This window comes from Prionailurus bengalensis, chromosome B4, assembly GCF_016509475.1.
Source record: "Prionailurus bengalensis isolate Pbe53 chromosome B4, Fcat_Pben_1.1_paternal_pri, whole genome shotgun sequence".
NCBI lineage: Eukaryota > Metazoa > Chordata > Mammalia > Carnivora > Felidae > Prionailurus > Prionailurus bengalensis.
Genome location: NC_057358.1, coordinates 78,087,395 through 78,104,734, shown reverse-complemented (window position 1 = coordinate 78,104,734; position 17,340 = coordinate 78,087,395). Strand labels below are relative to the sequence as shown.

At 45.0% G+C, this 17,340-nt stretch overlaps 1 protein-coding gene across 5 annotated transcripts in view; it reads right to left on the bottom strand.

The window, feature by feature from the left end:
• SCN8A (sodium voltage-gated channel alpha subunit 8) overlaps positions 1-17,340 on the bottom strand; it is a 178,331-nt gene that overhangs the window by 29,610 nt on the left and 131,381 nt on the right. For all 5 annotated transcript variants that reach the window (XM_043563958.1, XM_043563960.1, XM_043563957.1 and 2 more), the window contains exons 14-19: positions 12,899-13,137; positions 9,316-9,489; positions 6,788-7,144; positions 3,028-3,498; positions 2,381-2,498; positions 1,697-1,851 (exon numbers count right to left, since the gene is read on the bottom strand). In XM_043563958.1, the coding sequence (XP_043419893.1) occupies positions 1,697-1,851; positions 2,381-2,498; positions 3,028-3,498; positions 6,788-7,144; positions 9,316-9,489; positions 12,899-13,137 (1,514 nt within the window). The remainder of the gene's footprint in view (positions 1-1,696; positions 1,852-2,380; positions 2,499-3,027; positions 3,499-6,787; positions 7,145-9,315; positions 9,490-12,898; positions 13,138-17,340) is intronic.

Below are 17,340 nucleotides of genomic sequence, written 5' to 3'. Positions count from 1 at the left end.
CTGACAGGGGACCGGAGGTGTCAGGTTTTGAGGGACGGCCAACCAGCTTTCCAGAGTGGCTGCGCCCGTTCTAGGTTTCCTTGGGCAGCGTATGCGGGTTCTGGCTTCTCTGTGCCCTTGCCGATGCTCTCTCTGTCTGTATGACAAAATCTTTTCTCCTTTCAGCCCTGGATGCCACCGATACAGGGGGAAGGTCACAGGGCTGGGAGACGCCCAGACGAAGAAAATCTTTCTCCCTGGAGTCCCTGAACGAGGGAATTCCCTGACATGAAGGTATGAGCATTCCCACGAGTGGGGTGGTGGGCTGCGGAGAGGGGGAAGAGGGAGTCCTGAAGCACGAGAGAAAGCTACAAGTGGCACAAAAGTCCCGTGTCGTGCAACGGGAGGTCCCGCTCCAGACAGTTCTAGAAGGAAGGACAGAGTCGGGCTGCCTGCAGATACATTTCTAACATGGAGGCACAAGGACATCAGATATTCCAGTTTCTTTACGGGGCAGTGGGGGCAGTGGTCAGGGGCCCAAAGTCCTTTTCAGGGTCTGGGTATAAATAGACCCTGTATGCTCTATGAAAACCTCAAAGGCTTCTGTGTCAACGTCCCCCTCACCTCCCTGTGCAGAGATCCGTTCTGTCACCCAGTACACGAGAGATGTACAAGACTGAGCTTCCTGTCACTGGAGGCTCTAGGCCCTCCCTCTGAAGTCCCACTTTAACCCCATTCTTGTCTTTTCTCAGACATTTTAGCTGTGGCTTCACTTTGCTATGTTTTTTTTTTTTTTTTTCCTTCCAGTTTATTTTGAGAGAGAGAAAGAGAGGTAGGGGGAGGGGCAGAGAGAGAGGGAGAGAGAATCTCAAGCAGGCTCTGCACTGGCAGCACAGGGCCCAACGCAGGGCTCGAACTCACGAACCGTGAGATCATGACCTGAGCCGAAGTTGGACGCTTAACTGACTGAGCCACCCAGGTGCCGTGTGCCTGCCTTCTTTCAAAGCACTTCAAAGTTCTATATTTTTCAGCTTTCCCTTAACTCAAAGAAGGAAAATGTGTAGCGTCTCTAAGTCCTTACTGTCCTCAAATCTACCCAACTGGGAAATGGCTCTCTCACACCTGACCCTGTCCAGGTCTCCACAGTTATAATCCAGCTAAAATGAAAGCAAAGGCCAAGATAATTAGTTCCAGCAGGGGAGGAGCCTGTGTGTGTCCCGGATTAATGATGAGCATTTACGGCAACGGGAATATAAATATCCTTTATACCAGAGACCTGGCTCCTTCAAGTATTTGCTAATGCCAGGGTTCTCCAGATCCAGCTGGGTGTGAGGGAAGACGGGCGACTGGAAAGTCAAGAACAAGATAGTTGGGGTGTAAGGTGAAAAGGGGAAGTTCATTTTAGGAAGCCGCTCAGAATGGGGCAAACGAAGCAGTGAAGGTACTTGGCAGTTTGTGCTCTCATCCTGATAGAGAGGGGGTCTTAGATGTGAGAGGGATCGTGCGGAGTGTAAAGAAGATGAAGACGTGGACAAGTGAATTCTAATCCCAACGGCTCAAAACACCAGCCCAAAGCACTCTGGCAGACCCTTATCCTTGGGGCCACAGCTGTCGGTGCTCCCAGAGGAACCGGGCCTGGGCCCCCTCTGGTCTTGTGCGCTAGTCCCTACGAAGCCTTCCCCAGCCCGTCCCTCCCTGCCTTGTCCCCTGGACTCACCAGGGCACCACTGCTGAGCAGAATCATGAAGATGATGAAGGTCTCAAACCAGTTGTGCTCCACAATGAGAAAGCAGGTTTTCCGCAGGATCCACCAAGACTTGCCCAGCCCCTCTTCGATGTTGACCTGGCAGCATTTGAATCGTTGGACGCAACCTGGCACCAGCGGGAGAGGTGGGTCAGACCGTGGGAGCGAGCCCCGCCCAGACCTGCCCCCCTGCCCCAGGCCCTGGTCTCCCAGGCCCCTACCACACAGCTGGGAGTACTGGGGCTGAACCAGAATGTCTGATTCAGACATGGAGGGTGGCAGGGCTGGGGCTATGCCGCAAGGCTAGCAGGGCAGGGCCCTCTGGAGTTGGGAAGATGTCCTATAAAGAAGAAGTGAGAAGGAGGAGAAAAGGGGAATCAGGAGGCACGCACAGCCGTGACGGAACATACCTTTCTAATGGAAGTTTTGGGGCTGGTGCCGAGAGAAAATGGACAATTCAGTGCTTGAGAACAGAAACTTGAGAATCGGTAAGAATCAAGGGAAACAATCTCAACCTCCCTCAAGATGACGAAGCGGGGAACAAAGTTCTTGAAAATGGCCACAGAGTCCCCACCCTTACCCAACCACCGACCCTGGCAGAAATCTGGGACCAGCACGAAGTGCCACATGCCCACCGCTGCCCTTGCCCCCTTTCACCTTCTGTGAAGCAGGCGTCTGGATCCAAGTATTCCTCGGGCTGTTCCACTGGGACTTCTTCTACTTCAGGTTTGATATCGATGGTGCTTCCTTCAGAGGAGCTGGTATCATCCAGTTTCTAGATTTGCAAAGGAAAGAGAGCTGGAGAACGTTGCTGCGATGCTTCCACTCCACACTGACTGCTCCAGACTGAACCAGCTGGAATTCTTCCCAGTTCTTACTACAGACTCTGCATCATCTCGCTCACGGGGGGCACACAATTACCAGATGGCCCTCAAAACTTGTCAGGATTGGGTAGAACATTAAAGCCGCTCACAAATTACAGTGATCTGCCCTCAACAAAACGTGACTATTGGTTGGTCTCAGTGCTACAGCTCAGGTTAATGGCAGGGACGTCCTCCAGGGTTTGCTCCAGCCACTGACCAAGATGATCCAGCAGCAATGGAGACAGATCTAGGAGCATCTCAGGGACCTAGGTCACTTAGGGAAGGACTAGAATGACACTGGGCAATAGGGTTGGTTCTCAAACCTACTTGGCCATTCCACAATCTCTCTCCCAAGCCCACATCCGAACCAGTCCTGGGAGCTGACAGAACCCTGCTGGTTCTCACACGGAGTCAAGGTTGGGTTTTAGGCTGGGACCTTACATCTTTGCTGCCTTCAGGATCCGACTCGCTGCTCACATCCTCTGTGTTGAGGTTCTCAAAATCAGACTCGCCCACAGCAATGGGCACCCGCACGGTCAAGTTGGGATTGTTGATGAAGGACATGTGGTCCTCGTCAATGATATACTTCTCCACGCTGCTGCCAATGCCACTGGTTGTGCCATTGCCATTCTTCTGGAAGTCACCATTCCGGTGGATGTCTGCACCGGTGTGGTTGGCGATGCAGTTGGCCTTCTTTTCATACAGCTCGTCCAGGGGCTTCACTTCATCGGCCTCACGCTGCTTAAAGTGGGCCTGCATGAAGGCGTGCACTTTGAGTTTGGCCCAAGCCACCCCCTTCTTGATCCGGATTACTGAGATCTGTAGGTTGTTCATTTCCCCGTCATCGTCTGTGGCTGCCAGATTGTCTGCGCTGAAGGAGCTCAGGAGCAAGGCCAGAAACAGGTTCAGCACCTGTACCAGTGGCATTAGGGAAAAGGAGAGTGAATGCAGACGGTATTAGGTAAAGTTATCTACTAGACTAGGATTACAGACTGGAAGCCCACAGACTCATGTGACAGGCACAAAGAGTTTCTGTTGTGTTCGGTTTGCCCCACTTACTGTTTTAAACGCTCATGTCACTAAGTGGGCATTTAAAAAAGTTTTTTTACTGAAGTGTAATTAACATAGTATTATATTAGTTGCAGGTGTACTGTTCAACAATTCTACACGTTACTCAGTGCTCATCACAATAAGCGTACCCTCAATCCTCTTTATTTCACCCATTCCCCCCACCTCCCCGCCGGCAACAGTTGTCTCTGTTTAAGAGCCTGTTGTGTTTTCTCGTCTGTTCATTTGTTTTGTCTCTTAAATTCCACCTATGAGTGAAATTAAATGGTATTTATCTTTCTCTGATTTGTTTCGTTTAGCATAATCCTCTCTGGCTCCATCCATGTTGTTGCAAATGGCAAGATTTCATTCTCTTTTTACGGCTGAGTAATATTCCTTTGTATACAAATACGACATCTTTATCCATTCATCTATGGATGGATACTTGGGTTATTTCTGTATCTTGACTATTGTAAATAATGCTGCAATAAACATAGGGGTGAAGGTATCTTTTCTAATTAGTGTTTTTGTTTTCTTTGGGTAAATACCCAACAGTAGAATTACTGGATCGTATGGTAGATCTATTTTTTACTTTTTTGAGGATCCTCCCTACTCTTTCCCACCAAGTGGGCAGTTTGTTTCGTTTTGATTGTAATGCAAGTTTAGCACCTCTTCTCTTGGTTCTTTTATAGTTTTACATACACACCTATGTACCCCCAAATATAAGACTTTTGTTATAATCAGAAAAAGCAAAAGCTGTATCCATTTTGGAAGAAAATTCCCCCAAACAGAAGAAAGAAAATGGACGTGGCTTATTGGGAGGATCAAGGAGGGCACAGATGCTATGTATTCACCTGCAGAACCCACATTAGAAAAACAGCTAGGTTTGGAGAGCCTAGCTTAGTTTCCTAACATTTATCAAAATAAAATACTTTAATAAGACAGTGATGGTGACTTTTGCATTCTGTTGGATATCTAAGTGTCCAGCCCTCAGATGCAAGCTTTTATTTATGTTTGAATATCCTATTTTACCACACTGGATATTAAGATTAATTAATTTATTTTTATTAAGACTTACTTTAAATATTGGGAGAGGTGTTCACTTCTTGATTTAGAGTTGGCCCTTACTTTGTCATACTTCTGAAGAAGAGTAAGGCATACATTTTAGGTGGAGATGACAATACGTGTAGAGTGGGAGGGATGGAAACAATAAATGAATTATATGTATGCAAATTATTTGGGCCATTTGTAGAATTACAAAGGAATATCGTTGGTAAAATGGGGGTGATTTGGAGGGGGCTTTGAAGGCCAGCCTGAGGGATCTGAATTTTATTTAACTGGATCCCCTACTGGTCTTTGAGTAAAGGAATAAAAATGACAGAAATCTGAGCAAACCATTCCTACCAGCAACATATGGGAGTGGGGGTGGGGACGGACCAGGCGTTAGAGTGTCACTTGTATGAGTTAATAAGGGTCTGGATTAGGCTATCGTAATCTCAAACCTTAGCACGCATGAAAATCTCCTGGGGTGGGATGCATGAAAAAATACATATTTCCTTGGCCTCGCCTGAAAGATTCTGATTCAGGAGATCTGGTGTAGGGCCTGGGACTCAAGTCTTTTTTAATGAGTGAAACCTGGGTGGCTGTGATCTTCAGACTTTTAGAAATATTGAACGGGCTACAGGAATGGAATGGAAAGGATGGGTCAGATCTTGGAAATACCAGGAAGAGAGATGTATGAAAGGCATCAGATAATTACTGGGAAGGGAGAGAAGAGAGTCAGAAGAGACTTACAGTTATAGATTCCTAGAGACTAGGTGGGCAGAAGGCCTGAGCAAAGGGGAACCTGGAAAGGTGTCATCAGAAGCAGAAATAATACTGGATTTGGTCATGTGCTCAGGTATCTGTAGAGAGTCACGGGGAGATGGTGTTGAGACAACTGAGAATAGGAGGAGGGAGAAAGGGCAGCGAGGTCAGCACTGACAAATGTGGATTCCACTATGTATCAGGAGGCAACAGCTGAGTTTCACTGAAGGAGTGGGAAGGCCAGAGGGAGCAGGACTGAGGGAAAGGTGGTCGGGAGTGAGGAAAGGGAGGGATTACAGACACACCATGGTGTCCGCTGTCACATGTCATAGGAGGGAATAGGGTGGCACAGCTGGTTCAGAGGCTGCTGAGCGGGAAGCCTCTACTGGCACGCTTCTCTGTGGCACAAGAAGGGAGAGCTGCTCTGGATGAGCCGACGGGGGATCATGCGGGTCTGCCTTCTTTCGGTCCCTCTCGCTCTATACTCGCGAGTGGGATTGGGCCTGATCTGCAAGATCAGTACTTCTTAAACTTTAGTGAGCAGGTGAATCACCTGGGGAAATCACTTGTTAGAAATGCAGATTCTGATTCAGTAGTTCTGGGGTGGGGCCTAAGCGTCTGCATTTCTAACATACTCTAAAGTGACCTCACTGCGGCTAGTCCTCAGATCATTCTTGGAGAAAGATGGTGTCAAAATCTCTGTTGGTGAATATTCTATATAGAGGCAAAAGACAGCAGACAGATCAGAATAAGGCAAAAACGTGACTTGCCATTTATACAAGTGAGATAAAACCCTCAGTTGTTTTAGATCAGTGGTTCACAGGGGAGGGTAATTTTGCCTCCAAGGGGACAGCTGGCAATGTCTGGAGACATTTTTGGTTGTCACCGCTTAGGCGGTGGGGCGCTACGGGCCAGTGGAAGGTAGAGGTCAGGGATGCTGCTAAACATCGACAATCTATGGGACAATCCCACAACAAAGAATGATCTAACCCAAAGTGTCAACAGTGTCAAGCTGAGAAATTCTAATTTAAGTGAGGGAAACTTTTGTAGTAGAAAGAGCAAAGACTTTGTAGTCTAGGATCTAATACAAGCCCTGACATTTACCAGTTGTGTGACTTTGGAAAAGTCACTTAACTTTGCTGAGTTTGGTTTCCGCAACTATGAAAAAGGGTTGACAGGTTGTGGGGCTTATGACTCAGGAGCAGTCTCCTTTCCTTCATTTGCACCTTAGGGTTCTTGGGCCAAGAAAGAATAAAAACTAGCACAGATATGGAATGTAGTAGGACCAAGCCCACTGGCGTAAGATGCTCGGGGCAAAAAACGAAAAATTCTACAAGTTAGTACTAACCACCAAGTTGCCAATAACCATGACCATCATGAAGACAATCAGGCACATGGCCTGGCCTGCCACTTCCATGCAGTCCCACATGGTCTCGATCCACTCCCCGCACAACACTCGAAAGACAATGAGGAAGGAATGGAAAAAGTCATTCATGTGCCAGCGAGGGAGCTGACAGTCCTGGTTGATCTTGCAGACACACTCTTTGTAGCTCTTTCCAAACAGTTGCATCCCCACCACGGCGAAGATGAAGACAATGATGGCCAGCACCAGGGTCAGGTTGCCCAGGGCACCCACTGAATTTCCAATGATCTTGATCAGCATGTTCAGGGTGGGCCAGGATTTGGCCAGTTTGAACACTCGGAGCTAAGGGGGAAAGAACCCAAACAAAAATCAGATGATACTGAATCCATTTTCTTACCACATGGCTAAAATAAGAACATATAACGTCAGTAAGATCAGCTTCAATTTATTGAGCACCCTTGGGAAGTTCCCAGGACTTTCTGTTTTAGACTACAGTGGGAGAACATGAGGCATAGATGGGGAAAACGGAAGAACTTCAGAGTAAGTGAAAGATTTAGAGCTAGGAACCAAGAATACTGCCTCTAGCCCCCTGTATTGGTCCCTGGGTCAGTCCACTTTTAAAAAACCCATACATGAACATATCCTTTTCCTACTGATTTTGCCTTGACTTCTCAAGGAACATATCAAGGAAAATGTGATTTTTAGTGAAGCAAAAGATCAAAATAGTAGGCACAGTGGAAATAAGTCATCTGTCTCTTTTTAAAAAACACGTATTTAAAAATTCTAAAATCTCTCTTTTTGTCTGCCAAAAAATAACAAATAACCAATGGCTGATATGAAACTTTGTGATATACTTGGAATAATTTGGAGGAAAAGCACAACACCCGAGTAGGGGCAGTTCCACATATATCAAACATCTTATGAGAACGGACTCTCATGATATTAATTCAGAGGACAGAACTTCTGTTATCTGCAATCATGAAGTTTCTGTGTTTTATAAGGAATGATTTACAAGTCTTAGCTAATAGTCTGAGAAGTATAATGAAGAAAGGCCATGAATGAAATGATAATAATGAGATCATTTCCAGACATCATGAGTTAATGACTAACACATGAGATAAGGGGAATTCTGGTAGAAGGCAACTGTGCTGATTGGAACATTTTTTTTCCTTTCAAAGCTTGAGTCTTATCTGAGAGCTCAAGAGCTACCAGGTGTTTCTCTGTGTGACTATCTGGGTCATTCACATTTTTTCCCTTTCTGACTGGCTTTTTAATTATTAGGAATATTAGTGCTAAGGTGGCTTCTAACTCTTATTCCTTCATCTCATATTCCAGATTATAAGAACTATTTTCAAAAAGTCTACTGTGGGCTGGATCCTAACCACAGACTAGTAAGCAGAGGTTCCAGAAACCGGGCAGATGCTATGTGTGACCTGGACTGAGTAAGACCTCTGTTTTATAAATAGTTCCATTTTAGGGGCGCCTGGGTGGCGCAGTCGGTTAAGCGTCCGACTTCAGCCAGGTCACGATCTCGCGGTCCGTAAGTTCGAGCCCCGCGTCAGGCTCTGGGCTGAGGGCTCAGAGCCTGGAGCCTGTTTCCGATTCTGTGTCTCCCTCTCTCTCTGCCCCTCCCCCGTTCATGCTCTGTCTCTCTCTGTCCCCCAAAAAATAAATAAACGTTGAAAAAAAATTAAAAAAAAAATAAATAGTTCCATTTTATTCCAATCTTCCTTCTTAAATATGCTGAGTATCCTGATGAAAAAACCTGAAATCCTTTCAGTTACAGGTGCTTAGGTAATTTTTTCCAATGGGAAGAGAAAAACCTAAGCCCCCCAGTTCTGATGCTTTATTTGAGTGGGATACCCTCAAAGTAACTCAGCTTCTTAAGGGACTTAATCAGGACATCACTTATGCCTATGCTTATGGGAAGCTCTTTCGAGGACATCATTAACTATTCTGTCAGAGTCATTTTAGTAATTTTAACATTAACTTCTTCAAATATATTACAGAATCTTTCTCAGCTAGTGTTAAGGAAAAAACCTGAATGTTCAACCATTAATTTCAACATAGTTTTAAAAATTATTATTTCATTCTCATTTTCTGGAAGGGGTCACCATGATAGAAGAAATGAGACACATCTCTGAACAAGGAGAAATCCTTGCCATTTCGGGGAGAGTTCAGACGAAGAAACAGATTTATTACCAAATCCAACTTAGACCTCAGAATAGTCCTTGAGAGTCTTTCTTTTTCATCTGTCAGATTAACCATTACTTTCTGAGGAACTTCCTAAAATGGATTTCTGTTTGTTAATTGAAATTAAAAACTAACTTCTATATTAGGCGTTTGGCAGAAAAATTTTCAAGATTTTAGTATCTAAGCCGATAAATCGCCAACTGGAATTGTGAGCGGAATATAGCTAAGGATTCTTTTAATCATCAGACTAACTTGTGCAAATTTTTTTTAGTAGGTACAAGACAGGAAATGTAAAAAGAAGTTGGAGAAACATGGAATACCAATCGGAAAGATCGCAGCACCGAGAGCCCCTCCACGTCTGCTAGACTCAGTTCCATTAAACTGAGGGACACAATAAATCCGTCAAAAATGTTCCAACCTTCTTGGAAATAATAGTAGGGATCCATGGCTATGAGCTTCAGGAACATTTCCGCTGTGAAAATTCCAGTGAAAACCTAAAGAGGGGGAAGGTAGGGGGTAAGAAAAAGAAATAATAGAAAGAGAATGCCTTTATCATTATCTTTGAATACATGTCCAAGAAGCCTCAAGACCCAGCCTTGCTGAATTGTGCATCTGAGGACACCAATCCTTCAATGTCCCAGGGCTATACCACACGATAAAGGATAGTCTTGTCTCCCTCGTGAATCAAGCACTCAGTCCCAATGTTTACATCGTCATTGCCAGAACCACCCAAATTACACTGTATAAGAATGCATTTAAAAAAACGATTTTAAGCAGGGGTGCCTGGGTGGCTCAGTCAGTTAAGGGTCCAACTTCAGCACAGGTCACGATCTCGCAGTTTGTGAGTTCAAGCCCCACATCGGGCTCTGTGCTGACAGCTTGGAGCCTGGAGCCTGCTTCAGATTCTGTGTCTCCCTCTCTTTCTGTCCCTCTCCCGCTCGCACTCTGTCTCTCTCTCTCTCTCAAAAATAAATAAACATTAAAAAAAAAACGATTTTAAGTAATAGGAATACCACATAGGGGACTCCTTCTAAAGGGTCAGCAGTCATTTTGAATGTTTGTGCTTGGGACATTTGCCTTAAAAAAAAAATCATTAATTGAGTTATAATTATATTAAAAAATACAGTATCCCTGATTTGATATTATGTGTCTTATCAAACTTAGACACATGCTGCAGGGTTTCTTATTTTAAATTGTAAAAGCAACAGAACATTGTCACAAGTGTGCAAAATACAGGAAAAAACCAGAGTCTCCATCTTGCACACAACTATCAGTTTTATGTATTCCCTTTCTGTTTGTTTCTTTTTTTTTCCCCAATGTGTGTATATTTTGACAGAATTGCAAAATCGTAGAGTACATAATACCTTGGGTCTTGTTTTTCACTTACCACAACTCAGTCCATGTTGCTACGAAGTTGCATAAAATTCTATTGGGTGAATGTATCCTCAAGGAATATATCCTTGCCGGACAGTTTCGTGCTTCCTTTTGATTTTTTAAATGTGATAATCAATGACGTAATAACTGGATTGAGAGCTTACTGGGTACGAGAACGACTTGTTCCCTGAGTTACCTGACTCCCACTTTTCTACCCTTCAGAGCACCCTGTGTTTCCTAGTGCCTTCGGCCTCCCACAGGACTTAATAACATCACACGTGGTAAGAAAGTAAAATCCCATCAATGCCAGTCTCGACAAGAGCTGTACCCTCATTCTAAGCTAACCATGTAACACCCCACTCTTACTGAATATTATGATTTTAGAGGAGGAGTTTAACGTAATGGGTTTTAAACTCGTAATAAATTAGTCCTTGCAACTACCTGGTTACCAATTTTACAAACAAAGGAGTTTAAGGAAAGCTTTGAAGATGTAGTCTGAAGACAGAATTGAAAATAGTGAAAAATACTTAGATTACAGATGCTTTTGGGAAAGAGACTCAATGAATGTATAGCAATAACAAAACAGAATGGCGTGACAGAAATCAAAATGGATGCATGGCCCGCAAGGCTTTACGTCCCTGTACTTTTCCATGGTTCCCCGCTTTTCTAAATTGAAGATGCGGTATTCTAAAACTGAAAGAGAATCTTCCCTGAAGAGATCCAGCGAAGCAAAAATCAAAGTTCACAGTGCGCGCTAAGTATCTACAGAGGGAACATCACTCTAAGTGAGGGCAGCTAATCGATCCCTGACATACATTTTACCCTCGGCATAAACCCATGGAAGGTTTCTCTACATAGAAATGGTAGCCTGCTTCACATGCTAAATAGAGACTGAATTCACCACTGGTTCTGGTGAACACACGGGAAATGCTCAACAGTAAGCACTGGCTAACTGACCATGGAATATTTATACTGTGAGAACTCTGGTTCCTAAGAGAAAATCAACAATGACACATTGCTGTCTTTCAATGGGATGAATGGCATCCAGAGGCCTGGGGGAAATGCCCATGACAGAGGTCGGCAAGCATGTTATTTCAACCTAGTGTACTGCCAATATTTGGGGTTTGGGTAAAAATAAATTGTAACTATTTGAGGTATGAAGAATTGCTTTTTTTTATTTTTTAAATTTTATTTGCTTTTATTATTTATTTTGAGAGAGAGAGAGAGGGAGAGAGAGAGGAGAGAGAGAGGGAGGGAGCACGAGCGGGGAAGGGACATAGAGAGGGAGAGGGAGAGAGAGAGAATCCTAAGCAGGCACTACGCCCAGTGCAGAGCCTGATGCAAGGATCCCTAACTCAGACATGCAGAGTGGAAAGACCACAGAATTATCTTGGATGTGTACCAGGGAACATGATGGGCTGCAAGGACTAACCAGATAAAGGGTCTCCTTTGTCATATGTGTTTTCATCATCAGAACTCAAAATGATTTTATAACACTTTAATAGCTTATTTGGACTTAATGTAAAAACTGTGTGTGTGTGTGTGTGTGTGTGTGTGTGTGTATGTGTGTGTGTGTGTGTGTGAGAGAGAGAGAGAGACAGAGACAGAGACAGAGAGACAGAGAGAGACACAGACAGACAGACATCAGGCAGGGATCATACTCAAGTTAAATGGCAACAATTAGATTTGACTTGCTTGTGGTGAAACTCCTAAGGAATAATGAAGCCCAGGAGATCTAGAGGATCCTTTCCAACTAATTCTTTCCCATCTATCAAAATTCAATCAACTCCTGATTTTTGGACTAAAGAAATAAAACAGACAATCCCCAAATCACAACTATTTGACTTTAGAATACACTGTGTCACCTATTAAAAAACAAAAAACAACCAACTCATTCTTATCTTCTAAATAATGTAATAAGTTAAGTATATGACTTAAGCTAACATGAAAGTAAATCTGGCACAGATCAACTAACGGTAGAAACTGGACTAGAGCCCAGAAGTTGGGCAGGAGGGGAAAACCAGCCTGGAATTAAAAGTTTCCCCGAGATGGGCCCCATATGGATAATTAAAGTATGACAGTGCAGGCAAATTTATAGTTGCGTTTAATGCACCAAAACAGCTCCCCTATTCTTTGTGGCGCCTGCTACTGAAGGTGAAAGGGGAAATGGTGTGCTGGAACACGCAGGCAGCAATGTGAGAAAGGGAATGAGAAAAAAACTCCCCAAGTCCTTGGCTCAGGTTGCCAAAACCAACCCACTGCACCATGCCTCCCATTCTGTCACCATGCCTGGGTTTCTGCCAACAGCTCCTAAATGACGTCTTGAAAGTTCTGCAGAAAGAGGAAACAGCCACGGGATCACAACAGTGAGCAGAAGTGGCTGGGGCTGCGCCATATGTGGAAGCATTTGTCTTCCAATTAACTATTACTTTCTTTTCAACTAAGCTCCAGCTTCCAGTATCAGAAAAAGATGTCCTACAGGCAAAACATGTTCAGATCATAAAATCAGGAGAGAATGTTCCATCTTACCAGGTTTCCTACAGCCAAGACGTGTTCAAATTGCGGTGTCATAGGATGATGCTCCATTGCCATAAACAGGGTATTCAGGACAATGCAGATGGTGATGGCCAAGTCCACAAAAGGGTCCATAACGATCAAGTTCACAATCTCTTTCAGTTTTATCCAGTAGGGGTGGCACTCCCAGATGAGGAAAGTATTGGCGAATTTATACCAGCACGGTGGGCACTTTCTCTGAGACTCTTCCAGTTCTGTAGTGAGTAAAGAACAAAGGCGGCCCTCGATCACGGTGAGCAAACAAAGAGGGTTTCAAAGAGCCACTCCTCCTCCTCACTGAGTCATTAAGGTAATCGCTGCTATGAACCACGAGAAGAAAGATGGTTTGAGTGCTGACTGTCCTAACTGTGCGGTCCTCCCGCTTCCATTTCATTTCTCTTGAAGGCAAAGAGGAGGCATGGGAAATACCGGGTCATTTCGGTGTTAACAACATCTAGCTGTAAATTAGAGTGTGATCCATCCATTTGGGGAGCACAGCATTCTGGTTAGGGGCTTGGCCTTTGGAGTCTGACTCCCTGGTCCAACTGGCTTCAACACTCACAACGTGTGATGTCAGGCAAGTTACCGATTCCTCTGTTCTTCTGTGGCCTCATCTGAAATGACACTTACTATACAGGCTATAGGACGACACGAGTCCTGTAATCCTCATCCACTGACTGCGTGAGTTGATGGGACGTAAAGCAGGCAGCACAGTGCCTGGCACAAGGCAAGTCCTCAATAAATGGCAGGTATTACACTATACGTTGTATCACTAAATTATTATCAGAGAAGCAATCAAAAGCATAGACTCTGAAACCAGACATACCTGGGTGCAAATACCAGCTCAGACACTGCTAACTGTGGGAACCTGAGTACATTACTTCAATCTGCTGAATTAAATGAGCTAAGATATATATAAAGTGCCTTGGAACACCCTGGCATACAGTGAGAAGCATTTGCTATTATTATTATCTTTGCAGCAGAAAAGCAGCAGCACTGGCCGCCGGGCTACTATGTGCAGTGTGTCTCTTACGTTCCCGCAGAAGCGCAAGTCAATGAGTTCACAATTCACGACCGAGTTGGGCATGGGATTCCCACTCCTTTCCCCGCTTCCCTCCCTTCCTCTCTCTCATCCCCCCTCTCTTCTTTTCTCCTTCTCGCTGGCCCTTTTGTCCTTTCTCACCCTCATCATTCCCTTCTCTGTTTTCGTCCTTCCTTCCTCCATCTCTTTCCTCTTTCCTTTTTCTTGTCTTCTTTCTCTTTTAGAAACAGAACTGGTTGGTCTCAAACAAGATCTTATGTGGCCCCCAATATATGACACAGATAAACCAGGAACTCCTCTAGTTGAAGCTCAGCCCGATGGACTTCTTCCTTCCCTGAGGCACTTCCCCAGGATCCTGGGACTCTGATAGACACGGACGGAATATCACCGGACCAAGATGACCTCTAGGGTCATCACAAAATGAAGATGAAAAAGGACCATTAGACATAAAGGCAGAGAGCCATTCAGCTGGCAGCCACAACATTCTAGGCAGGAGGCCCTGGCTAACAAAGCCCTCCTCAAGTTAAGTAGGAATTAGAACAGCTTGGATTACAATAGCCCAAGGACCTTGATCTAGGAGGATGTTCTTTAAGAGATGTAGTTTTGAAAACCCATCAGCATGATAATGCTTAGAGGCCAGGTCTCGGTTCCACGGGTTGGATATAACCGCATCCACCCCACAACCCAACGCAATTCTGCTGACCAAATCAAATCACTCAGGGAATGAATAAAAGTTTCCCAACATTTCACCAAGAACAAGATGGCTGCCTGAAATTAGTCTACTTTCCCTTTTGCCAACCAGCTGGATGGTACCCATGGTGATGGCTTTATTTCAGATGGGGTGCTTGGGTTGGGTTTTTGATTGGCTCCCTGGTTGCTAAGAAAATGGTTGCCTTGGTTTTTCAGATTTAAGGGCCACAGTAAGCGCCACGTGGGAGTCTGCGTGGGAAAGGAAGTCTGTGAAGAAAATTTGCTTTGGCTTCTTCCTCATAGAACTCCCTCCCTTCCCAAGGTAAATTTAGTTTTCTAACCAAAAAAAGAAAATGAAAAGGTTCTCTTATTTCCATAAATTCTTATAGGACATATTTGGAAATTTGGTTCCGTTCCTTTTTTTAATCTCCTCCCTTCTCCAAATGTCTGCTGTTCACTGGCACGTGGAGGTTGAGGCAGCGACTGTTCACGTTTCTGACAGGAGATACAATTGTACTGTTGTAGAGTGCACTAGGCTCCCAGTCTTTGCCAGATACTGAAGAGGGGTTTCCCCACCCTACGGGGCACGAAGGAGATTCCTACAGGGATACTAGGGATCATATCCACATTGTCTCAGGTAAGATCTCAGGATGATCTTTTCCGTTCCACAAACAGTAAGACAACGTGGAACTTTATGAGCTAGAAAAGATCAATTAGGTGAACGTAAAGGTTTAGAGAGTGACGCGCAACCTTGTAAACTGTTACTGGCCCCACGTGCCCGACACGGCTAAGAGTTTGGTCTGGGGGAAGACGAGATAGCCAAAGGTTTGTGGGGTTCCCCGTACTTTGCTGCTGTACATTTTCAGAGGGGTTGCCGTAGTCTCAACCTCAGGCGCACTGGGAGGTGTTTTCAGAGAGGGCCTTGCAATTCCACCAAGATGGTGGGGTTAGCAGACTGTGAGGTTTCTGAAGGCAGGGCTTCTCTCAGTCCAATTCAACAATGTTTCAGCACCTACAGTGTACGAGGCACTGGGAATTCGCTGGTGAACAAGAGCCCCCGTCCTCACAGAGCTTACAGCCACACCAGGTAAGGCAGATAGCAAATAAGCAATCGTATGGATGCTGCCTGTCAGTTGAACAAAAGAGTGAATCAACGAATCATGGCAGCAACAGCTATGGCCAGTTGCCTCTATAAGGAGTTTCTGAACCTGTTTTACCTGAGAACCAAGAATGCCAACTATCATCACGTCTTCATTCTTACTTCGCCAACGGTCTCCCCGCCTCCCACAGCCTCGCTGCTTTGAGAAGTGAGACTGTACTGCTCTCTGCCCACACCCGACCCCCAGTCCTCTGAAATATCCCCAAGCTGATGGCTCTGCTGACTGTGAATTCTGCTGACTTTACTGGATCCGCGTGAGCATGTCTGCCAACGGGCTAGGTGTGACACACAGCAGGCAGGATTTTCTCATGATTTACACGATTCTGGAATGCTCCACTGTGGTTTCTAAGCCATCGGTAGGTAGAAGCCTGCTTCTTTGGTTTGGTAATCCAAAAATTAAAATAATGTCAGAGTTTCCGAACTGAAGGCGTGAGAAGCAGGAGCAATTATTCATTCAACGCTGGCTTTTAATGCTGTAGCAATCATTAAACACAGAGGGGCCAGCGGTGAAATAGGAATGGAGTTTCTTAATGCCCTTCAACTCCCTCTCAAATTCTTCAGTTCCAACCATTCATTGTTCTTTGCTTATAGCAGTTCTGTCTCCTCGGCTTTAACAAAGCGAGTTGAATACTAGGGGAGGGGACAGTGGAATGTCTGAGCAGTGAAAGGCTATGTGAGCATTAGGACTTAGAAAAGGGAGAAAAGGCTGGGACGGCTTCCTACTCAGGAACACAACTATGACTGTCTCTCTCCCCTGAGCTACCCCTGCGTCTATTTTTTATCATGTGTGTGCTGGTGGGTGGAGGGTGGAGAATGAGTATAGCAGAACAGGAAGGGAAGGAAGAGCACAGGGAGAAGAGGAAGAAAAAGGAGAAGAAAAAGGCAGAGCTACCACTCCAGTGTTTCTATCCAACTCAGTAGAGGAATGGAAGCACCAAGGCCTCTGACAGGAAGCCCGCAGCACCGACCAAGCACAGCAAGGTTCAGCCTCACAAACATTTCTTGAGCATTGACCTTGACTAGACCCTGCGCTAGGCCACTGTAGTCATCAACTACAAAATTGTTGCTCTACACCAACAGTTCTGCTGTTCTGACGTCTTTGCCAGTAATAAAATATGCCTGTTGGAGGGGGTTCATTTGTCTTTCTCAACTTCCACAGATTCCCAGAGAAATCCCATTCTTGTCTCCAAGTGAAGAATAAAATTAGCCAAGGTTCTTAAGCTAGTGTTTCTTAGATTGGAATTTTTTTTTTTAATTTATTTACTTATTTTGGGGGGGGGGAGGGAGGGAGGGAGGGAGAGAGATTCCCAAGCAGGCTCCATGCTGCCAGTGCAGAGCCTGACGTGGGGCTTGATCTCGTGAAGTGTGAAATCATGACTTGAGCTGAAATCAAGAGTCAGACGCTTAGCAGACTGAGCCACCCAGGAGGAGCCCCTTAGCTTGCAATTCTTATGCTCTGCAGTTATTTACCTATAATCTCAAAGTATAAACCACAAAGTTTAAAGATGCTCTCTCAGACAACGACCT